Source organism: Hakea prostrata, chromosome 7, assembly GCF_041222555.1.
Source record: "Hakea prostrata isolate BN-2017 chromosome 7, UWA_Hpros_2, whole genome shotgun sequence".
Classification (NCBI taxonomy): Eukaryota; Viridiplantae; Streptophyta; class Magnoliopsida; order Proteales; family Proteaceae; genus Hakea; species Hakea prostrata.
In genome coordinates, this window is record NC_142606.1 from 65,502,872 (window position 1) to 65,528,220 (window position 25,349).

Genomic DNA, 25,349 nt, shown 5'->3' on the forward strand with positions numbered 1-25,349 from the left:
AGCTGAGTATAGGTGTTCGAGTGACTCCAGGAGACCGGGAAGTTAAGCTCAGACTCGGGAGCATGGTAGAATAAATATTGATGACGCCATCCCTTATGGTTTGAAGGGCAAGTGCCATCAGCAAGGATTCCCCCTTGCCATCCTAACTCACCCTTCGAGCGTTTAGAGAGAAACACCCAACCGGGAGGGTTGGACTTGCTCAAACAAAAAAATGGGAAAACAAAGCTCAACAGAGGTAGAAGAACTTACTTGTTTAGTAGAACCCTCTCCGTCAATTAGACGATCAACGGAGTCCTTATTGGAGGTCCTATCACTACCCAAGGAAATGAAGAACAACAAGGATTTGAGCAGAGAAGAAAAAAGAAAGACAGGAAGAACGAAGCGAACTACCCGAATGAAAAATAGGAATAACAAAGGATGGAAGGAACTTACTTGTGATCAGGTAATAAGTTGAAACTTGAGAGAAGAAGCTTGATTTATAGGAGCAGAGCAAAAACTGGAAATCTTCAAAGAAAATGCAAAGTTTCTGTAGCAAGAACAAATGTGCAAAAGTGAAAAGTGAGAGTGAAAGAGAAAAGGTCTTTTTATGCACTAATGGAAGAAAATGAGCGAACGAGATTAACCCCAATCAATGAGAGAGATTGCGTGACGGTTCGAGAGAAGTGAATCAACGAGCCAGATCCAAGAACATCAATGGTTCTTGATCGCTGACGGTTCGAGCAACAAAAGTAATGATGGCAACGCTTCCCCAAAGGCCACGTGGTGTACGACTCACATGAAATGAGGAGTTTAGACGGCTCGACGACACACCGCTGAACGCATGCGTCAGAAGCAATAAATGCAATCCTAGCCAAACCGAAAAGACATTTCAGCTTCATTCATGATCAGGATGAAGAAAACTAAGCCAAGCTTTCGAGCAGGGGGCTTCTCATGATCATTTGGCCTGGGGGGCTAATGATATGGGCAAATAAGATCGAACCCGGTTGAACCAGGTTCAGGTCCTAAACCCCAGCTGAATCACTATCGGGACCAGTTTTGACCTGGTCTCAATGATCGTGAATGGAAGAGCAATTTGACGGTTATAAGCCAAGAACGTGATCCCGAATCTTACGGGATATGTAACCAAGTTAAAGGAGGTAACTGCCATTGAGGCGGAGTGGGGATCGTGCCAAAATTGGTAACTACCCACCTTACCAAATATCAAGGGTAAAACCCTACAATCAGACGGCCACCAACGAGGATCACGAATGCATCCAACGATCAAGAATCAACAGTAAAATCTATATAAACGAGTAGCCTACTCGTATACGAGGGATCGGAATCGTTTCTCTTATTTTCATATTCAATTTAGGCTCTGCATCTAGCCAGAGCTCTGTGATCAGTTCATAGACTGACTTAGCCTTCGGAACTAGCCTCCCGACCCCGTGGTCGGCCACATCTAACCCTGTCTTGTAGGTTCGTTATCAGAGATCTAAGGCTGAGCAGACTTTTGGACGCATGATTTCCTAATATTTAATGTCATTGACATCGATTGAGACATGGTTAAATGCTTGCTGGTCTCTATGGGGATTTCTGGGAAAGTTTGAGAATGTTTATCTTTGGAATTGCAAATGACTGTTTTGATTCAAATCAGGCAATCCTGACTGGGTTGGTTTGTGGATTCGTTACACACTCCCGGGTTGTCTATAAGAATTTTCTTTTCTGGCACTTATGATAGTTATGGTGATAGATGTTAATTTTTAGAGTTTAATAATCAAATTTGATGTTGCAGTCTGCCAATGTTCGATCTTCTCTCTGTTCTCATACCTTCTCCAAGTGAGGATGCAATTTCTTATCTAGTTATAATGGTTGAAGCAGCTCCTCAGAGGAAGCTAGAATCGGACAACCTGGTAAGACGCCTGGATTTGATAGATCATCATTGCTTTTCCATGATATTGATTTTGGAATAATAGTCTTGACTTGTCATCCATTTCTTTCCATATTCGGAATCCAATAAGACCGACAAATCTATCAATAGTTGTGCCAAACAACCAAGGTATCGGCCACCAGCGAGGAACAGTCCATGTGAGCTCCTAATTCTCAAAATTATTTTCTTATTTTATTTTTCACTTGGTGACATATTGTTGCATCATTTTAAGGTCTTTGAAGTGAATTGGCTGCTGGAGAATCTTTTATTTCTAAAGAGTAGTCTCTGAATTGTGCGGTTAAAGAAGTTTCAATTGAATGTTTTTGATTGTCACTTGTGACATTTCACTCCCTCTTCCTACCAGGGCTGCAGTGGGGGAAGTGATGGAGGATCGTTTTAGAGTTGATTGATCAAGAAACCATTTCTTTCCCTGTTTCCAAATATTATACAAATTCGTCCCTTAAGTTAGAAGTGATAATTTTACATGTTACTTATCACTCCAGGTGTATGTTTCTTCTAGCTTAGGATTGATGATGATTTTTTTAATTAAAAAAAAAAAAGTCTTTTTGGGCGAAGATTTTATTTCTTCCATCACTAAATATGAGAATTTATCTCTACGGTTTGCTAAGGAATGGTTAGCCAACATAGTTTTCTACGATGCTTTCAAACTATTGCCAAAAAGCCAATTTTCTGCGACGCTTCTAAAATATTCGTCCCCAAAAAATGCGTAAAATTACCCATGTCGGCTACCGTTGCCCAAAAAGTTTTTGGTGACGCTTATTACCATTGCCAACAATCAAATTATTCGTGACGATTGTAATCGCAAATAAAATCCATTATTCGTGACGATTGTAACCGTCGCCAAAAAGATTTTCCCACATTCACTACTGTTTGTGCTATTATTTAAAGAGAAGAAACTAGAAAATGTGTATGCAATTTGAATCTATTATAGGATTCATCCAAGATGATTCACTATCAATTTCCATTATCTCAGGCTCTAAATACGTTGGAGGACTCAATTCTCAATATACACCACTTGGGGAAGAGAGGAAAAAAAATTTGAAGCAAGTTTTGCCAAGCAATTTGCCATCGTATTCTGGCTTCTTGATATCCTTAATATTAGAAATTGCATGAACCATGCCTAGAATTCAAGCACCTTCTTTAGATAGATGATCATCCTATCATCTTTTGCTTCGTATACCCTTATGACTTGGCTGACCACTAATTCAAGATCACTTTTGACCTCAATGTCTTGCACGCACAGAGATTTGGCTAAACGGCGGCCTGCAATTAAAGCTTCATACTCTGCTTCATTATTAGAAGCATGAAATTCGAAGCGAAGTGCACTTTGAATGACAAAATCGGATGGACTTTGAAGAATCAATCAAGCTCCAGATCCCTGAGAGTGACTCTAGCCGTCAACATGGAGAATCCATTTGCCAAGAATTTCACTGGGATTTTCTCAATCCATGGGTGGCAAGATACTCTCAATGACAAAGTCTACTAAGATTGTGATTTTATTGTAGCTCTAGGTTTATAATCAATATGGTGCTCCGTTAATTCTACTGCCCAAGATACCATTCTCCCACCAAGATCGGGTTTATGAAGTATCTTCTACAATGGCCAATTAGTTAAGACAAAAATAGAGTGTGCTTGAAAATAAGGTCTAAGTTTCCTGGCCGCCACTAATAGAACCAAGGCTTGCTTTTCAAATTTGGGATATCTAGTTTCCGAATCTAACAGTGTATGACTTAAAAGTAAATTGGATTTTGATGTGTACCTTCTTCTTGGATTAATACTGCGCTCACTGCTGCTGTTGTAGAAGATAGATATATTTGTAAAGCCTCCCCTGGAATCGGCCGAGATAGCACTAGTGGGCTGGTTAGTCTCCTTTTTAATTCTTCGAATGAAGTTTGGTATTCTTCTAACCACCTGAATTCATTTTGTGCATTTAAGTTCTTTAATGCTTTGAAAAAAGGTGCACACTTATCTCCAGATCAAGATATGAATCTACTCAAGGCTACTATCTTCCATGTCAAGCTTTGAATCTCTTTTACGTTACTCAGAGGCTCCATGTCTAAAATAGCTTTTATTTTTTTTGGATTCACCTCAATACCTTGCTGGGTGAGCATCTACCCCAAAAATTTTCTTGATGAGACCCCAAATGCACATTTTCGAGGTTGAGCTTCATTCCATTTCTTCTCAGATTGTCAAAGCATTTTTCCAAATTAGATAGATGATTAGCTTTACCCTTCACCAAAAGATCATCTACATACATCTCCATGTTACAGCCAATTTGATTAGCAAATAATTTGTTCATCGCCCTTTGGTATGTTGCCCCAATGTTTTCTAAACCGAAAGGCATTACTTTGTAATAGTAGCTTTCTCGATTGGTCATAAATGTTGTATGGGGTTGATCCTCCTTTTTCATAAGTATATGATTGTAGCCAGAATATGTGTCCATAAAACTTAACATTTGCTGACCTAAAGTGGCATCTATCAGTTGATCAATTCGTGGTAACGGGTAGCAATCCTTTGGATAGGCTTTGTTCAGATCAGTGTAGTCTACACACATTCTCCATTTTCCATTGTGTTTTGTCACCAGCACCACATTTGTTAATCACTTCAGACATTCAATTTGCTCTATAAATTCTAACTTTTTGAGCTTTTCCACTTCAACTTTTATGCCTCATGCTTTTCTGGTGAGAAATTTCTTCTCCTTTGCTTCACAAGTTTTATGGTACTGTCAATCCAAAGGCTATGCTTTGCCAACTCTCTGCTCAGTCCTGGCATGTCTTAACCTGACCAAGCAAATACATCTGTGCTCTTTCGAAGAAACTCAGTTTACAACATTTCGTCTTGTTCTGTCTATTCAGCTCCTATCATGGTCCTTGTTGTGAAAAATAACAACGCAAGTGTACTTTGTCATAAAGATAGGTAGAAAAATCAGGGAAAGTGTCATCAAGATCTTTGGTGGAGTCAAATTCAAGAATCATCTGCATATGGCTTCAAGAACATAGAGTGAATTGGGGGATTCACTCTAGCGCTATTAGAATTAGAGAAGAGGTCATTACAGTAGTGTAATACCCTTCTCATAATCAGAAGATCATAAGTAGAGAAGAAAGAATGAATTAAAGAATAAACAAATTGAATACTAACATTTTAGAAGAGAAACCGATGAAGAAACCTGAACAGATGCTTGAGGATCTTCCTTGGCTTTGGAGGAGAGGTTCTAGGGCTCTTCCCACGTTCTCTAGAGGTTTAGAAACATAGTGGGACATAGTGGGATAGTTTACCACAAAATTCAAAGAAATAAAGCTTTTAAAAACCTTCAAAACAGAAATTTACCAAATTACCCCTACCTAGACAGCTTGTTCAAAAATAGGGATTTAATGGGCCTAACTTCAATGTTTTTGGATGGGCTTCTTTCAACACATCATACTACTTACCTAGTATGGAAGGATGTCTTCAAACCAGGTCCAACTAGGCTTTAGGCCCATCAACCAAGTTCTTCTTCACAAATGAGTAGTGCAACTCCAAATCAAATAAGGTTTCCATAAGGAAACACTATCATGAATATCCATAGGTTTCGGGTCAAACACCATGTCTTTTACACTAAGGGAGAGGTCTGACTTGACTTCCTAGGACTTTCCAAGGATAACAACACGGTATTTAAGGTCCAACTCTAGGTCAAACATTAAACAAACCCTTCTTCACCCAAAACAAATAGGGTGTTCAGGCTAGGTTTGGGCTAGATGTCACACCAGTGACAATGGTGAAGTGACTCTGTTTCATCCTACAACGGTAACCAGTCCCGTGCGAAGACTCAGTGATCCACTGTTGGTTATGCAATGATAGGATTGCATATGTCAGGGTTGGGCTCATGGACGACCAAGGAGCGGACCAGCTGTCGTGAGGAGTCATGAGAGCACTCCGCCCCAACAATATGTGGATGACCATAGGGTTAAGGAGTGGAGTCCAACAGTGGTAGCTAGTTCGTGAGGGTTCTCACGCCTAGGTTGCGAAGGATACTGAACCGAGTTGGTTGGTGCCATAAGGGAAGTATCTGGATTCCATATAGTATGTTACCAGTATAACTTGCATTGGATTAGAAACCCCAACATGCGCCAGTACTCATGCCAATGGTCGTGGTAAGAGAGTGTTGACTTAAACCCCAACCATTTTTGTGAGCCAGGTGTGAACTTATCCCTTTACCCAGGATCCCAACAAAGGTAACCAGTCCTTGCAGGATCAGAGTGACTAGACCTACCCAGAGGAGTGCTGGTGTTATATCTTAAAGCATGTCAACCTTGGCCGCAACAATTCATCCCAACCCATTTCAGCTTGTATCTAGGCAGGTCAAGACATAACTGCATCAGAAAGAACATTGACTATGTTTCTTGTGTGTTTGAGATAAGGTAGAATTCTAAAGATGCTTTGGTTGTTGAGATAGGTTAGAGTTTTGTTGTTGAGATAATGTAGAATTCCAGAGGTCCTTGTGTGTTGAAATAATGTTGAACATTGAAGATTCAACTAAGTTTTAGATAACGTAGACTTCTAAAGATCACTTTGTGTTTGCGATAAGATAAGACTCTAGAGATTATCTTCAATTGAAGACAAGGGTTTGGCCAGGGTTGGCATGCTTCCAAGTGTCTTTCCAAAGATGCCCTAAATAGCTGGTGATAATGTGGTGGCTAGGGCAACTCTAGATTAGGCCAAGGTTGTTGGTGAAGTGCCAGAAAAAAACCTTAACAAAATCTAAATAATAAATACCACTAAACGCCTTAACCAACCGAATCATCTCTTTTGTGCATAGATCTTGTATCACATAATGACCAAGATAGAAAGTAATGATACAATAAAGTTGTTGGGTAAGTTGAGTAATAACAAATTAAACTCAAGAGAAGGAATACGTAACACATTCATGAGGAGTAAAGTGGGTGTGGACTACAACTCTCAATATGAGTAACTGAAGCAACCTCCATTTGAAAGATGAATAGATTAGGTGTTGAGAATAAGACTATCAGAATGAAATAAAGCTAGATCGGAAAATATATAAAGATTGGCACGAGAATCAACACCCATAACGTAGATGATTTATCTGTAGCATTTAGCAGGGGTGGAAAATTATCAGCTTCCAACAAAGAGGGAACTTTGTGAAATTGATTTATGGAGAAAGATGGAGCAACAATGAGGGCAGCCATGGCTGTAGTATAGTCATTAGATAAGAATTCATGGTTAAGGTGCAAAATTGTTTGTTAGGTTGACACTCTAATGCTCCCATGTCATCTTTAGTAGCTCAACTTCAATTGTTGGTAAACAAACTTAAGATCTACTGCTCAAAAGACTAAGGTTGAGACATCTCTTAGGGAGACAAAGATGCAAGAAGCCAAAACAAAAAGGGTACTTCAATTAGACGTGTAACTGGATAGTTGAAATCTATCGAAAAATTACATTCATGTTTGTTTAAGGGCATTCTAATTCGGATTTTTTTCTTATTAAAAAAATTATCCATATCCATCCAATACTAAATTCGGATTTAGATAATTGCTTTTCAAATTGAATAATTATCCAATTAAAATTTTATCTAGTTAAATTTTTATTTTTATTTTTTGGTGAAAAATTATATTATGTGTTAATTTTAAATGACATCTCACCAAAATAAATTTGAACTGGTTAACCCTAGCTAATAGTTTGAAACTCACCCAAAACCCCATGAATTCTCCATAGCCAATTGGCCAAATTATGGAAAATTCATTTGATCAATCATAGATTTTTTTTTCTTTCTACAAGGCTAATAATTGAACTCGGGAATGGATAACTGGAAAATGAAAATTGGAATTTGAAAATCAATAGTTCGATAATTTGTCGACTTAAATAATATTAAATATTTTATAAAATTTTAAATACAAATTCAAATACCTTATTTAAATTTCCATTCAATTTCACATCAGATACAATATTTTACAGCTCTGACTTCAACTGCCCAGCTCGCAAAACATACCCTTGGAATAAAACAACTTCCCAGCTTTTGGATTTTTTCAAACGCCGAACCTACCTGCAGAAAAAATGAAAAACAATAATCAATTAATCACGCTATTGTACGAACTTGTCGGAAATAATCAAATTACACATGTTTCGTGCATCCATGACAAAGGCGGAGGACCCGAAGCCTCCATCATTAAACTTTGTTTCTTTTATCCGTTCAAACATAGAAGACAAAAAAGTATTGATCTGCTGTGTTGAAAATTGGGATCATTGTATCCTTGGTCGGCCCACCTTATCGGAAACAAATGTTCCCCTGAGTGGAAATTTGAGAGTTTTCTATGTTTGATGGGGACCACTCATTTGAAAAAATATTTAATTTTCTACATTTGATAGGGATTTTTTTTAATTTATTATTATTTTTTACCAAGTTGAGGGCGCGTTTGATAACATTCTTAAAAAACGTTTCTGGCGTTCTTCTGTTCTTTGGAAACGGAAGAACGGGTTAGAGGCGTTTGATAAAACGGTTCGTTCTTCTGTTTTTTAAGAACAGACCAGTCAGAAAAGTGTTCTAAATAACGCTTTTTGCAGAACATAAAAAATATGGTTTTACCAAAGAACAGAAACGGAAGTAATAAAATTGGTTCGAATTGAAGCCTTAGAACAAGTTTATCAAACACCAACTTATTTTTCAATCCAAAAAAAAAAAAAAAAAAAAAAAAAAAAACACTAACATATTCTATTAGTGTTTTAAAAATATTTTCAGAAAGGATTTATCAAACAGCCAATTTCAAGCAAAGACCGGTCTTTTAGCACAGAAACATTAAAAAACGGTTTTGCATAAGAACTGGTTTCTCAGAACAGAAACGTTACCAAACGCATACTAAGGGACTGGGGCCATTTCATCTGAAAGACCCTTGCGTGGTAGAAAATTTGAGAGCGATTTATTTTTTACGGGACCCATTTCATCAAATTAAACCCTTATCGTGAAATTTTTTTTTGGAGTTAAATAATATGACATCAGGCATAATTGAAATCACATGTCACGACTTCTTCAATAAAAGATATTGGTTTTACCAACTGAGCAACTCAACCATGGTAATTCTTATCATGATTTCAACCCTGAGGTTTGATTCAATTAATTTTTAACCCCAAAAAAAATAATATCTTGCAGTTGCCTCCCTTTAATATCCTAAAAGAACTAATTAAAGATAAACTATTATTTTTATGATCAAAATACTGTTACGTCTTTTTAATAGTTAGTATTACAACATTAGGAGAATTTGGATTCAGCAGTTTCAATAAAAATGATGGAATGTACTTATAATATATATATTTTTTTTCTATTTCATGATTTTAAAACTTTAAATTTGAAGAATTTAACCTTGGTTGATATTTGATTAAACCTATAGAAAACAAAACCGTGATTGAGTAGGGTGCCTCCGCTAACGATTGCAATTTTTTCCACCATTTCAGCGAGTTATGTGTAATACAAGTCAAGTGAGCTCTATTCGAATTGATTTGTCTGGAAAATGACGGGTTAGCACTGTTGTAACTAATATATCCATTACCGGTTTATACCGGTCAAACCAACCTCAGCCGGGTTCAATTGAGAGATAAAGGTAAGATGATCAAAGACGTCCAAAGAGGAGCGATGATCTGATGGTCATGATTGAAAGAGTATTATAAGCGGGAAAGCCAGTATAAACGAGGGAAGATTCGTAAGAAGGTAAGTCTCTAGAATCAACCAAAACTCTAAGCTCACTCTGATTGAACTCGATTACTAGCATTTTAGAAGCTCCAGAGAGCTCTGTAAACACCATCGACACCATACTGACTAGATTGTCGGAGACAAGACGCCGATCAAGACGATCGGCTTCGTTTCTTACTGTGATTCTGTTTCTTTCAGGAGTGAGAGGATGATCGATCGAAGAGCAAACCAGATCGAATCAGATCTGAGGAGTTTGGTGCGGAAAACTACGGTTCAAGGCGATCGGCAGAAATAGCACCAACATTTGGCGCCGTCTGTGGGAATAAAGGTCAGAACAGAAGCTATGGCTCAATCACCTGAGCGAGAGGAGGAATTACCGATAGAAATGGCGGAAACAAGCCAGAGGGAGCCAAGGAGAGTAAATCCAAAAAGAAGAACGAGAGAAGTGGTTCCGATGCCGCAATTTCCAGTGATGCAAACTCGACAGAGGCAGAGAATGTTGGAGGATCATTCTCCACCTCGTCCAACTGATTAGCTTGAAAGGCAAGAGAAACAATTAGCAGATACATTGGCGACATCTCGTCCAGAGTTAGATCCAAATCTGATCGCTGAGCGGTTTGAGAGCATGCAAGCATCAAATACCGGAGACACAAAATCGATGAGGACTTTCATCAAGCGGATCGGAGTACATCCTGAGGAAAGAGTTCCGGTTTTGTCAGCTGGAAGATCTCGAACTCTTTCCCGAGCAAAAGCGACCTCTGTCCCAAATTCTCAGATTCAAAAGTCAGGAGGAAGCCGAAGGAGATCATTTCTGAAGGAAGGATCAGGAGAAAGTGCGGATCCAAACTATATTCCACTAGAGACTGAAGATCGAGAATCGTCTAGAGATGATCAATTGAGTCATATCTGGAGCAAAAAGAGTAGAAGCGTTGCGGATTGGAGAGATAAGAAAGAAACAGGAAAATCAGGAGATTGCAGATTTGAAGTCTATGGATCGGAAATCAGTAAAAGATTTCGCGTCCTCGATGATCAGATTCAGCGACTGGTGAACAAAGATGGCGGAGAAAAAGCTGAGGAAATAATGAACCAAAATCCATTTGCTAAAGACATTATGTCAGCACCATTGCCGCGCAATTTTAAACTTCCGACATTCACGATGTATGATGGAAGCACAGATCCAATGGAACACCTGGCTCAGTTCAACTCTGTTATGATGCTAGCAGGTAACTCTGATATTTTAAAGTGTCGCTCATTTCCATCTTCCTTGAAAGGATCTACAACAACCTGGTTCTTCAGCTTATTACCAGATTCCATTAAGGATTTTAAGGATTTGACGAAACTATTCTTGTCAAGATTCCAAAGTAGCATGAAAAGCAGCAAAATTGTTGATAATTTAGCTGCAATCCATCAAAAATTTGGAGAATCAGTTCGAAATTACATGAAGAGATTCAATCAGGAGTCAATTCAAATTAAAAATTTGAATGACGCGGTGGCATATGACGCTATGTTCAGAGGCCTAACAGATGAGCATCTTCTGGAATTCCTAATCATGAACAAGCCAACGAATATAGCGGAATTGACGACTCGCTGTAATCAGTATGCAAATATGAAAGACATTCTCCAAGCAAGAAAATAAACTAACAGCAGTGGAATTAAAAGGAAAGATGATGGAGTTGTGAAATCTGATCAGAGAGATCAGAGAGAGCGAAGGAATAGCAGGAGTTTTTCAAGAAATATTCCTGATCGTCAATACAGAAGGGACATCCCAAAACCATTCCAAGAAAACTACACTCCTCTCAACGCAAGAAGATCAGAAATTCTGATGCAAATTAAGCATCAGGGATTTATGAAATGGCCATTACCTATGATAGCAAAGGCGGATGAAAGGAATCCGAATAGATTCTGTAGATATCACAAAGATCATGGTCATGATACCGATGACTGCAGAATTCTAAAAAATGAAATTGAACGACTAATTAGTCAAGGAAGATTGGACCAATATGTACAAAAGAGAAATGGGGGCAACAGAAGAAATGCCGCTGATCAGCCGAGAAGGTGGAACAATCGAACACCAGCTAGAGAAGAACAAGTCAAGGGAGATTTTCAGTACAACTCGCCAGAGGAAAATACTAAACAGCAGGAAAATCGGCAGATTCAACAGAAGCAGTCCCCCGTCATGACCATCCTCGGAAGTTTGGACTTAAATTCAATTTCAAAATCTAAGGCGCATGCCAGGTATGTGAATACTGTCGAATCTCATGTTACTACTAGAAGAATCAAAATGATGAAGGAAATAGTCTTCACAGAGGAAGAAATGGAAGGAATTCAAGAACCACACGATGACGCCATTGTGGTGGTCATCGAGGTGGCAAACATAGATATTCATAGAGTTCTGGTAGACACAGGATCATCTGTAGACATCATGTCTTACGAAGCTTTTCAGCGATTGAAGTTGGATACGGTCAAGATAAAACCTTGCAGCACAAGGCTATTTGGATTTTCTGGAGAGTCTACTTCGGTAGAGGGGACTGTGGAGCTAACAATAACACTTGGAACACATCCACAAACGGTAACTACAGTTACTAAATTTTTGTTAATAAAGAGTCTATCAGCATACAATATAATTCTCGGGAGACCAATGTTGAATACTATTGGTGCAATAATTTCGACAAGACATTTGAAGGTCAAGTTCCCAACGGAAGGAGGCATTGGAGAATGCAAATCAGATTAGAAAACTTCAAGGCAGAGCTATACAACTTTTTTGAAGGATTCAAAAGCACAAGGTAAGGCACTCGCCTTTACTGTTGAAGCTACGGATAACAGGGATGAGGAAAAAATTCAAAGAAGTGAACCGGTAGAAAAGCTGGAAAAAAATTGTTTTGGTTTGGAGAATCCAGAAAAAGGGACCATGATAGGAGCTGATCAGAACAGTCAGGACAAGGAGCAATTGAAAGAATTTCTTCAGCAAAACGCAGATGTCTTTGCCTGGTCAGCACAAGACATGCTAGGTTTAAGCAGAGAAGTGGAGGAGCATTGTCTATGGATAGATAAATCTATCAAACCAGTGAAACAGAGACGAAGGAATTTCTCGTCAGAAAAGCATGATGCAATTAAGGTTGAAGTGGACAAGCTTAGGAGATCTGAGTTCATTGAGCAAATCGAGTGTCCAAGGTGGCTAGCAAATGTGGTAATGGTGAAAAAGCATAATGGAAAATGGCGAATGTGTGTAGATTACACTGATTTGAACAAGGCATGTCCCAAGGATTGCTATCCTTTGCAGCGAATTGATTAGTTAATCGATGCTACATCAGGTCAGCAAATGTTGAGTTTTATGGACGCCTATTCTGGTTATAATCAAATTCTTATGAAGAAAGAGGATCAGCCTCACACGGCATTCATGACCAATCGGGAAAGCTATTGTTATAAAGTTATGCCTTTTGGGTTAAAAAATGCTGGTGCAACATACCAAAGGGCAATGAACAAGCTGTTCGCTGATCAGATTGGAAGAAATATGGAGGTTTATGTGGATGATCTTCTTGTAAAAAGTCAATTTAAATCTGATCATCTCGCCGATTTAAGAGAGTGCTTTGATGTATTGAGGAGAAATGGAATGAGACTCAATCCTGAGAAGTGTGCATTTGGAGTTTCATCTGGTAAATTCCTAGGTTTCATGGTCACACAAAGGGGTATTGAAGCAAATCCAGAAAAAATCAGGGCTATCTTAAATATGACGGCTCCCAGCAGTATGAAAGAAATTCAAAGCTTAACAGGAAGAGTTGCAGCATTAAGTAGATTTATATCCAGATCAGGAGATAAGTGTGCACCATTCTTCAAGGCGGTGAAGAATCTAAATGCACTCAACGAATTCAAATGGTCAGAGGACTGTCAGAATTCATTTGAAGAGCTGAAGAGGAGGTTGACCAGTCCACCAGTTTTATCTCGACCAAAACCTGGAGAGAGCTTGTAGATATATCTATCTTCTTCAAAGGCGGCGGTAAGCGCGGTGTTAATCCGGGAGGAAGGTACTGTTCAAAATCCTATCTACTTTGTAAGCCATACATTGTTAGATGCAGAATCTAGATATCCGAAATTTGAGAAACAGGCTTTCGCCTTAATAGTAGCAGCCAGGAAGCTCCGACCCTATTTCAGGCTCATCCAATTATTGTTCTTACTAACTGGCCTTTAAAGAAAATACTGCATAAGCCTGATTTGGCGGGGAGAATGGTATCATGGGCAGTAGAGTTAACAGAACATGATATAGATTATAAACCTAGAACTGCGATAAAGGCACAAGTTTTGGCTGATTTTATTGCTGAAAGTATTTCATCACCAGAGGAGGAAAAAGATTCTAGTAAGGTGTCTTCTGTGTGGACCTTACATGTAGATGGGTCAAGTCATTCGCAGGGATCAGGAGTGGGAGTGATTTTACAAAGTCCGTTCGGATTTGTAATTCAAAATGCACTTCGGTTTAATTTTCATGCTTCAAACAATGAAGCAGAATATGAAGCTCTTATTGCAGGGTTACGACTAGCCAAATCTCTCTGTGTTCAAAGCATCGAAGTAAAAAGTGATTCTGAGCTGGTGGTCAGTCAAGTCACGGGAGCGTATGGTGCGAAAGATGATCGAATGGTCAGCTATCTTAAAAAAGTATCACAATGTAAGGAATGGTTCGCACAATTCTCAGTCACAAGGATATCTCGAAATCAAAATAATGAAGCAGATTCTCTGGCAAAATTGGCATCCACAAAGTTTGTTTCTATTCCACAAACTGTATATTATGAGGAGCTAGATATTCCGGCATATTCAGAGCCAGAGATAATGGAAATTGACGCACATATATCTTGGATGGATCCTATTATACAGTATCTGAAGGATGGTATTCTTCCTGAAGATAGGGAAAAGGCCAGAACTGTGAAAAGAAGAGCTGCCAGGTTTATTCTAAAAAATGAGTTATTATATAAAAGAACAGTTTTTGGGCCACTTTTGAAATGTTTGGGACCCTCTGATGCTCTTTATGCCTTATTCGAGGTTCACGAAGGAATCTGTGGAAACCACTTAGGTGGAAAAGCTTTGGCGTATAAAATTTTAAGACAAGGATTTTATTGGCCACAATGCAATCTGAGGCGATTGAGTATGTAAGAAGGTGTCATCAATGCCAGATTCATGCACCAATTCGGAACCAGCCAGCAGAGCAGCTAACATCAATTCTTAACCCTCTCCCATTTGCTATGTGGGGTATGGATTTGTTGGGACCTTTTCCTGTTGCAACTGGAGGGAAAAAGTTTGTAGTGGCTGCAATCGATTATTTCACGAAATGGGTAGAAGCAGAAGCCTTGGCAACAACTACCACGTGTCAAATTGAAAAATTCTTCAGAAATCATGTCATGTTCAGATATGGCCTACCAAAGATTCTACTGACTGATCACGGACCGCAATTTGATAATGAAAGATTCAAGGAATTCTGTGCAGACTATCATATTGAGTGCAAACAATCATCTGTGGCATATCCTCAATGCAATGGCCAAATTGAGGTAACAAACAGAACACTTTTGCATGGGATAAAAAAGAGGCTGGATGAAGCGCATAGTTTGTGGATTGATGAACTACCTCATGTACTATGGGCTTAAAGGACTACGGTCAAGACCCCAACAGGTGAAACACCTTTCAGACTGGCATATGGGTTAGAAGCATTGGCTCCAGTGGAGGTTATGGTGGGATCAAACAGATATGAGGGATTTGATCAAATAACTAATGAAGAAGGACTGCGGGCAAACCTCGAATTTTTAGATGAAGTCAGAGAAAAGGCCTTATACCGTAATATGGAATATCAGAGGAGAACAGCGGCGTATTATAATGCTCGAATCAAACATAAATCTTTCAGAGTAGGAGATTTGGTTTTGAGGAAAAAATCAGCATCAGATCCAAGGAACTGTGGAAAGCTTTCTGCAAACTGGGAAGGGCCATATGTGGTAACAAAAACTGTGAGCAAAAACACATATTGGCTGAAGGATTCTCATGGAAGTTGTTTGAAACGACCGTGGAATGTAATTCACCTTAAGAAATACTATCAGTAGAAAGAATTTTCTGGTATTCTTGGAGAAAGCATTTTATTAAACGTGGTCATCCAAAGTTTCTTCTTCATTATTAATCCAAAGGACATTTATGCGAACCAGTTCTTCTGATCACGCCATTTCAACGCTGATCCAGGGTCATTCCTTCCGAGGATGATCCCGACTTTCCGAAGTCAGGCCCAAGTGGTCAGCCTTACGAGGTCACGTCATGCCTTTTCAACACTGACTCAGGATCACTCCTTCCGAGGATGATCCCGGCTTTCTGAAGTTAGGCTCAAGTAGCCAGCCTTCCGAGGCATGATTATGCTAGCTGATCCGGATCATGCCTTCCGAGGGTGATCCCGACTCTTCGTGAGTTAGGCTCAAGTAGCCAGCCTTCCGAGGCTTGGTCATGCTTTCCGAAGCTGATCACGGATCATGCCTTCCGAGGGTGATCCCAACTCTTCGTGAGTTAGGCTCAAGTAGCCAGCCTTCCGAGGCCTGGTCATGCTTTCCGAAGCTGATCACGGATCATTCCTTCCGAGGCCTGGTCATGCTTTCCGAAGCTGGTCACGGATCATTCCTTCCGAGGGTGGTCCCGACTTTACGTAAGTCAGGCTCAAGAAGCCAGGTCATGCTAAGCTAATCACGAATCATTCCTTTCACGAGGATGATCCCGGATTGTTCCTTCCGAGGAATGATCCCGACTTTTCGAAGTCAGGCTCCAGTAGCCATCTTTCTAAGGCAGCATTCGGATCAAGTACGACGGAATTAATCAATAAAATAACTCAAGGATCAGGTTACACCGAGGACTATTAATCAAAGTTCAAAGATCAGATCAGGTATTAAATCAACATCTCAAGGTATCTGATCAGGTATTAAAGTTCCTTTCAAATACTTTTTCATCAGAAGTCAATTTACAAAGTTTCATCAAAGATGTATACATCTAATCAATTATGAGTTGGTTAGAAGATGATAGTTAACATTACGAAAGATACTATTATGTCGAAACTAAAAAAAATATATATATATATATAACAATAGAAGGAAGGAAGAAAATTTCATTCATATAAAAGTTTGACAAGTTAAAAAACCTCATATGCAAAAGAGGTAGGCAAGAAAGAAAAAGGTAAGTTCATAAAGCAAAAAGAGTGTTTTCTTCATATTTGTGGTTTTGTAGATGGATCAACATCTGTAGCATTACCAGATGGATCAACATCAACAATATCATCAGCAGCAATATCTTCATCTCCTTGAGCAGGTAAATTATCATCATCATTGTCATCTGAACCACTGGCAGAATGATCTGAGCCAGAGCTGGAGGAATCACTCATATCATTGTCAGAATCATCTTCTGATGAGCAATCAGAGCTGGGATACTTTAAATTCCTAAGATCAAAAAAGGTTCTAGAAGGGAGGAATTCTGGGGATAACAACTTGAAATCTAAACCAGGATGAATCTTAAGGATTTCTGAAAAAATTTGGTTAGAGCAATCCTTTACCATATTCTTGCAAAACCTTAGGAAAGTTGGATTATCTCCAACTTCCTTCATTGAAGAGGTAACTGAATTTAAGACTATCTAGTTTTCACTTTGTATTCTTCTCTTCTCAACTTCAAACTATTTCCTCTCTGCTTCTAAGTCTTCATGCAGCAAAGTTTTGAATTTTAAAGTTTCATCCAGGAGAGCATGAAGGTTTTCTTTCTCTTTAGAAACCAAATTAAAGGAAGCATCGAGATTATCCTTTTCTACTGTTATTTCATCGAGTCTTAACCCCAAATCATTATTTTTATCCTCCAAAGCAGACTTCTCCAGCAGAATTGAACTGAAAGCTTTCACATGATATTCTTGAGCCAACTCTAAAGCTGTATTTAGCTTTTCAATCTCATTAAACTTTTCCTGGAGTTCATTCTTCTCTTTCTCAATACTTTGTGACCAAACCAAGGCTCTGGTTAGCTTTCCTTTAAAATTTTCTCTTTCACCTGTGGCAATTCTAGCCCTGTCAAGGGCATCATTCTTTAACATGTTAAGTTGAAAAAGCTCATTCCTATGATTCAAAACGGCTTTTCTCAACATAGAAACTTCTTCCTGCAATTCAGCACAATGGTCAGAGCAAATTTCATAATCAGTATGCAAACTATCAAGATCATTCATCAAATCTATCTCTCTGAACTCAGCTGCTGTTAATTTTCTCTCTCTGAAGATCCCAATTTTCTTCGAAAATCCTATACCTCATTAACCAATTCGAAGTTCTTTTTGATCAGTTCATCATTTTCCTGAGACAAAGTTTTTTCTCTCTCAAATACTTCAGAAAATGCATTGAAGGCAGCCCCAAAACATCTATTGATCAATCAAATATATATATATATATATATATATATATATATATATATATATATATATATATATATATATATATATATATATATATATATATATATATATATATATATATATATATATACATTAAAAACAATATAATAATCAAATCAATAGTAAATTAATTCTAAATAAAAGAAAGGGAAAAAGGTCTAAATCTTACCCCCACCCATGAGAATAAAGGTCAGAATCAGACATCCGTACAGTATTCCTCTTGTCACGGGGGATTCTGCCTTTTGTGCCCCATTCTCTAGCAGCCTCCCAATTACGGCTGGCCGTATGATTTTCTTTTAAAAACCACTCAGGGTGGAAAAGATTCTAGGAATCAGCATTGCTCATGGTATCATCAACCTGGTCAAGGGCTGGTTGGAGATCAGCTATCTCAAGAATATTCTTAGGATTAACATTTACTGCAGCATCATTTGAACCAGTCTGCATGATGATATTTTCTTGGTTTTCATGACCATCATGAGGGTCAATTACCATGAGAGCTTCAGGTGGGACAAGATTATTCTCTGGTAGAGCTACTTCATGAATTTCCTGGGAAACATTTTGGTTATTTTCCTCCAAAGGAGGAACATCTTGATCACTTTTCTTAGGAGGGGGAACATCAGTATCTGGGGCAGCAACAACATCAGTATCTGGGACAGCAACATCCAACACAGGGATCGATAAAGGTAAAACGGAAATTTCATTCACACGATCCTCGGCAACAACATCCAAGGGAGAGACAGGAACATCAACATTTTCATCACATAATTGATCAGCTATTTCCTCAATAATACCACCTGCAGCATGTGTTAATATGTCTTCAGCAATTTTCTTCAGATGGTTAGAAGAATAGTCAAATAAATCCTTACCTTGACCTTCGTCCTCAACCATTTTTTCTGGGAAGACAGAAGTATCATGAGGAATTTCTTCATGTGGACTATCTTCAACAGTGGGAACTTCCGTGGGAGCAGTATGAATTTCTTTTCTTCTTTTCTTCTTCTTCTTTGAGCCAGACGAGCCCCGGTCGGGGAATCGGACTCGTAGACCTAAGTCTACATCTCAGTGTATTGGAGGTTCTGGAGGTCCTCATCTTGGGACCAGGGGTCTCACTTGCAACTGTTTTCACAATTTGCACATCGGCATCTTCTCTGATGGCACTTTCTGGAGCCGGGGTGGTTTTCTCTTGATCAGGGGAATCTCTCTTAGCAGTTTTTCTTTTTGAAGGATGACGGGCAGTGTGTTTTCTTTTCTTGGAGGGTTTAATAACCCTATAATCGGATTTCTCTTCCTCTGAAACACTTCTTCTTAGATCAACAACATTAAGGATGGGACGAGCAATTACTTCTGATGGTAAAAATATATGATAATGAGTAAGGATTACAAAAAGAAAGAAAGGTATGCAACAGTTATTATCTTTACCTGGAAAAAGGCCATGACTAATGAGACCTGCATCTGTCTTCAACTTGGCCGCATCTATGGGAGTTCCAGTCGGAATCATACTCCAGGTTATTCGGTCATATTCAGTAAGCACATGACGTACTTTTAAAGGAGATAAGGATTCCAAGGAATGAAGACACCATCGAGACCGGAAGTTTGGATTTGGAATGGCGCAGAAGAAGTATTTTTCCTGCCATTGCTTGTTGTCATGGGGAATGGAAGAATCAATGAAAATTTTGGATTCTCTTCCCAGTTCACCCACAATGCAAGTTCTTCTGGCAAAGTGAAGGTATCGGCGTTCGCGGGATACTTTCAAGGTGTAATAATTTCTGAAAAGGTCAACAAATGGGACACGATTCATCTGGAGAATAAACGCAAAAAAACAGTAAACCAGTCTCCAACTATTTGGAGTAAGCTGAGAAGGACAGACATGATAATAGTCCAATAAAGATTGAACTACGGGAATCAGGGGGATTCTAAAACCTGAATCAAGGTGATCAAGGTAGATGGTGATAACACCTGGATCAATTGAGTAAGGACGGTCGGAGGAGTCAGGAACCCATACTCTAGCATCAGAAGGAAAATGGTAACTTTCCAAATAAGAATCCAGGTGAAATTTCTTTATTTTGGTGGGATACCACTCGGGACCAGCATGCTTTGGGTCCATTTTTTCTCTGGACATGTTGACAGGAGTATAAAGAAGGATGGCTTCATCGTGAGCATACGGAACAGGTTTCCAGTCTGAAGGATTATGCTGAGAGGAGGAAGCACCAGACACGTTTTTCATTTGCTCGCTGCTTGGAGGTATATCAGGTTGGACAGAGGTACTGGGTACTGAAGGATTGGAAGCAGTATCCATGGCGGAGACAAGAAAGGAAGAAGAAGAAAACTGGAAAGGTAAAATCTGAAAAAGAGTGATAAAGGAAATAGCAGATAGGTATGTTTGATGTTCGCGAAGAAGAACAGAGTACGGAAAGGAAAAGGCGACAGTTGACTGATATTTATAAAGAATGAGAGAGGATTTCTTGAAAGGAGGGGGAAATACACGATGGTCCAAAATCAATGGTCATTACCTTTCGTAACCGACGCGTGGGATCAATCGACTAACGTATGAAAATAGCAGTTGAAGAGAATGAAGATGATGTGTGAAAGGGCAAGGGAACAATATGATGGTAATGCATGGGAAAAAGACGAAATCAGTGATCAAGTGGCGGTAACGTTAAGGAAGTTAAAAAGTTATATTTGAAAATTCATAAAAGGTCTGACAAGACAGTGATTTCAGCCGGTTTTAAGATAACTTGGGGGCTGAGTACAACAATATAATTTCAACCAATACAAAGGACATGATTTCATGAGGGACATGGTTATAAGTAGATTTTCAAGGTAATGATGATATGATATGATAACTCGTCATCAAGGTTTTGAAGAAATCGAGGATTACCTGGGGAAAAGGCGTAATAGCTGGACAAGGAATACTGTGTGATTTTGATGAAAAGGATAAAACTTGCTGATCAGAGTCTCATTTAGATTCAACCTGATCAGCAGGCTTGGGGGCTTATGTTGTAACTAATATATCCATTATAGGTTTATACCGGTCAAACCAACCTCAGCCGGGTTCAATTGAGAGATAAAGGTAAGATGATCAAAGACGTCCAAAGAGGAGCGATGATGTGATGGTCATGATTAAAATAGTATTATAAGCGGGAAAGCCAGTATAAAAGTGAGGGAAGATTCGTAAGAATGTAAGTCTCTAGAATCAACCAAAACTCTAAGCTCACTCTGATTGAACTCGATTACTAGCATTTTAGAAGCTCCAGAGAGCTCTGTAAACACCATCGACACCATACTGACTAGATCGTCGGAGACGAGACGCCAATCAAGACGATCGGCTCCGTTTCTTACTGTGATTCTGTTTCTTTCAGGAGTGAGAGGTTGATCGATCGAAGAGCAAACCAGATCGAATCAGATCTGAGGAGTTTGGTGCGGAAAATTACGGTTCAAGGCGATCGGCAGAAATAGCACCAACAACACCCTACACAAGATCAAACGTGAAGAATAACTTAGAAACACCATGAATGGCAAATCCATGGCAATCCACGGAAAATCAATCACATAGGTGCAAGAATCCAAAGAATAACAATTCAAGAGAGTTTAATTTTGGACCTTCTTTATCAGTGTGGCTTTAACAGAAGGTTTAATTTAGTTTAGTTATAAAAATATTAGGAAAGGTCGAGTCTTGTAAAATATAATTTTGGATAGGTTTAGGAGTAGATTTTCTTTAAGGGGAGAGAGAAAGTTAAATTTTAATGAAAAATCAAATATGTGGATCCCACGAGCTAAGCTAAGGTTTCACACAAATAAACTTTTTTTATGCGGTGGGAAAAAAATGGATGCCACATCAGCAGAATGCTTATGTATTCATTTTCCCACTCCACCAAACCAAATAAAGTTAGCTTTTAAGATTTCATTATAATCGGTGTGCTTTTCCCTTCACATTTTATCCAACCCATTATATTCGGTCAAACAAACGGTCTTTTAGGTTAAATGAGATTAAAAAAAAATTGAGTACCTTGGAAAATATTTCAATTTGCTAAAACTTGCATGGGAAGAATATAAAAAGCAATCTTATTGAAGTTATTTCACGAAAACTTGTCATGGAAAGGAAGAAGGAGAGACTAGCACACTTGAGGAGCATAACATATATTTAGACTAGCACACTTCTCAAGCAATGTATGCTGCATTTGAGAAGGATGAATCATTCCCAAAAGTGAGATTGATTCGATCATCGCTTGGATGTTTTGTTTCACTGACGATATATTTAGTTCAAGTCCAGTGTGGGGCAGCTGATGAGATTGTACAATTTATTACTTGCTTTTGTCATTTTATGTTGTATGGTTGTGGAGATTTCAAACTTTGTAATTTGTTTACATTTTGTCATTTTATCAGCTATAGTGTCCTCAATTATTCTATTTTTTGAAGGTCCCTTCCTCTATTGATGAGAAAGTAAAAGTAATAATTGCAGAAGATTCATTGGTCATCAACGGTTGATACATGCATTTATCATTAAATATGAGAGTTTACTTCAGCTTTTGTATCGTCTAGGACCCTTGAGGCCAGCTTTTTTTTGTGAAGAATTGGTGGTTACCTGCACAAACTGCATATACAGGTTAGTATTTCATCTCATTTTCCATGTTAGAAAGAGCTTCATATTGTTTAGTTTCCTGCAACTTTACTAATTGATTATTACACATTTGTAGTAATTGTGTTCTTTCCTCTTCTTCTTAGTTGAAAAAAACACTAGCTATGGAGCTTCATTCAATGGCAAATGCTTCTTGTTTTTCTGGTGATTCTAGTACATTTATGAACAACGATGATGAAATCAAGAAACTGATCGAGTCCAACGAGGAAGAACAAGAACAGGTCAGTTGACTTTACTCAATGGCCAATACTAATGCTTGTTCTTTAACTTAGCTTGTGATTCTACAACATTTATGAATGAAAACTTTTAAGTTAGTGATTTTACTAGATGTGTAATTAAAGAAAAAGTTGACATCATGATTGCCAACAGATCATTGACGAAATTAAGATAATGATCGAGTCCGTGGAAAAAAAGCTAAACAAGGTCAATTCGTCCCGATCTCCTTGTAATATATACCATGTCTCTATAAATCTTTACAAGCAAAAGCCAGATGCGTACACACCTCTTTTGGTCTCAATTGGCCTTCTGCATCATAATGATAAACACTTATGGATCACAGAAACACTTAAGTTGCAGTATATGGATCGCCTTCTAAAGCGATGTAAGAGAACCTTTGAGTTTTGTGTGAATGCTCTGAATTGTTTGGAGGAAGAAGCTCGCAAATGTTATTCAGATACCATGAATCTAGGAAAATGTGAGTTTGTCAAGATGATGGTGATGGATAGCTGCTTTATACTTGAGTTCCTTCACATCTGGAAAACAAACGAGAGGAACCATTTGGTATTGGATGATGCATGGGCTGGTGATATTGCTATGGACATGTTTATGGTTGAAAATCAGCTCCCTTTTTCGGTTCTCAAGCATTTAGATGCCCAACTGTTCAATCGCGATCATAATTTCTCATTCAGTTATGATTTATATGAGCCGTTCATAAGAAAATTTGGAGAAATGCTAATTGGCCTAATCCTTTTTAGTGTTGAAGCATTAGAATCATTGCTACAGGCAGAGGGCGAACCAAAGCATTTTCTCGATCTTTTAAGATGTGTTCTCATCCCATCATCTCCAAGGGAGATACCATCCAATGAATCATATCTGGAGCTTGCTTATAATGCATCGCAACTTAAGAGTGCTGGTATCAAGTTCCAGAAGAAGGAGAATGCTTCTAATTTATTTGACATACATTTTGACACGAGAAAAGGAGTATTGACAATCCCAACTATCAACATGTTTTATGATACAGAATTTCTCCTTAGAAACCTTATAGCCTTTGAGCAAGATAAATCCTGCATTAGTCGCTACTTCACAGCTTTTGCAAGCTTCATGGATGGCCTCATTGACACTGATCGGGATGTGGCCTTGTTAACAGAGCAAGGAATTATTATGAACACTCTTGGCAGCCCAAAAGTTGTGGCAGACATATTTAACAACGTTGGCCAAGGTACAATCCCGAGTCCTTACTTCAATGGTGTTGTCAAGGATTTGAATGGTTATTACAATAAGTCATGGAATAAATGGATGGCAAATTTGAGGCAAAACTATTTCAACTCACCATGGGCGGGAATTTCAGTCGCTGCTGCAGTGCTCGTTATTATCCTGACAATAATACAAACTATTTGTTCTCTCTTACAAATTTAAAATTGAAGACATACTCAAAACTCTGAGTCATGTATCACTTTCTATATTCTTAGATCGTCATGCCTAGCTATTACGTGCTGCTTGTATTATATTCACTTGATTTTCTTTCATGTGTTTTCTTTTTTAATTGAAGTATTCATGTCAAAAGGAACCATTGAGGTTGGTGTATTAAGTCAACTGTTGTCATACCCAAAAAAAAAAAAAAAAAAAACAAAAAAGAGGCAACTTCTATTGTAACGTTGAGGGTTTGTGGTTCCTATATCTGACTGTTTTTTCTTTTTATCTCTTTAATATTCATAAAAGTCTGACCTTTTAATAAAAAAACATGAATTCCTTCATTTTTTTTTGTTTTTTTGGTGAAACATGAATCTCTTTTTTCAATCTCGAAAAAAATGGAAGCCTCAGCTTGATATCCTTAGATTGTTATGCACATTAAATTCTGTCCAGCGTTAAGTTTTCTCCCCTTGCTTGCATTTTGTGATTCAAGTTCAGTAGTAGATACGTGAAATCTCTGTTCCCTTACTTATTGACAAAAAATGCCACCCATCCTCCCAGTCAAAAGAAGAAAAAAAAAAGATGATTTGTTTTTCAATGGTTAGTTCTTTCAGCGCATCTCACAATGGCTAAACTTGCAAACAAAAGCTTGTGTCAAGTTTTTTTTATTTTTTTTATTTCACTTGTTTCAACCACCTAAAGCTTTTCTTTTTCTCTTTTTTTCGCTACCTGAAGTTAAAGTTTCATTTTATTTATTTTGTAATTTTTGGTACCATTAAAGTCATACTGTTCTTAACTACCAAGGTTTCTTGTACCATTAAATTATCTTGAGTGGAGTTCAAATGAATCACAATAAGAGCTTTAGGTAGTTTATTAGACTAAGAAGAATTATCCAAACGCCCCCAGCATCTCAAGGCATCATGTCCAATTTTCTTGCAAGGTTGATTTTCCTTTCCAACATGAGATGTTGAACTAGAACAAAAGACCTTGTAGAAGGCACAAAACCCTTGTTCTGTGAAGAAAATTAATTCCGACCACCTCCATGGCTGAAGCAACCTCCACA

General features: G+C 38.3%; 1 protein-coding gene across 1 annotated transcript; it reads left to right on the forward strand.

Moving 5' to 3' along the window:
- Positions 1-1,546: 1,546 nt before the first annotated feature.
- Positions 1,547-24,292, forward strand: LOC149011725 (UPF0481 protein At3g47200-like). The gene is made up of 4 exons (XM_089162737.1): positions 1,547-1,647; positions 1,772-1,889; positions 22,744-22,878; positions 23,027-24,292. Exons 1-4 carry the CDS (start codon positions 1,547-1,549, stop codon positions 24,290-24,292), a joined length of 1,620 nt encoding a protein of 539 aa, XP_089018863.1.
- The last annotated feature ends 1,057 nt before the right edge of the window (positions 24,293-25,349 follow it).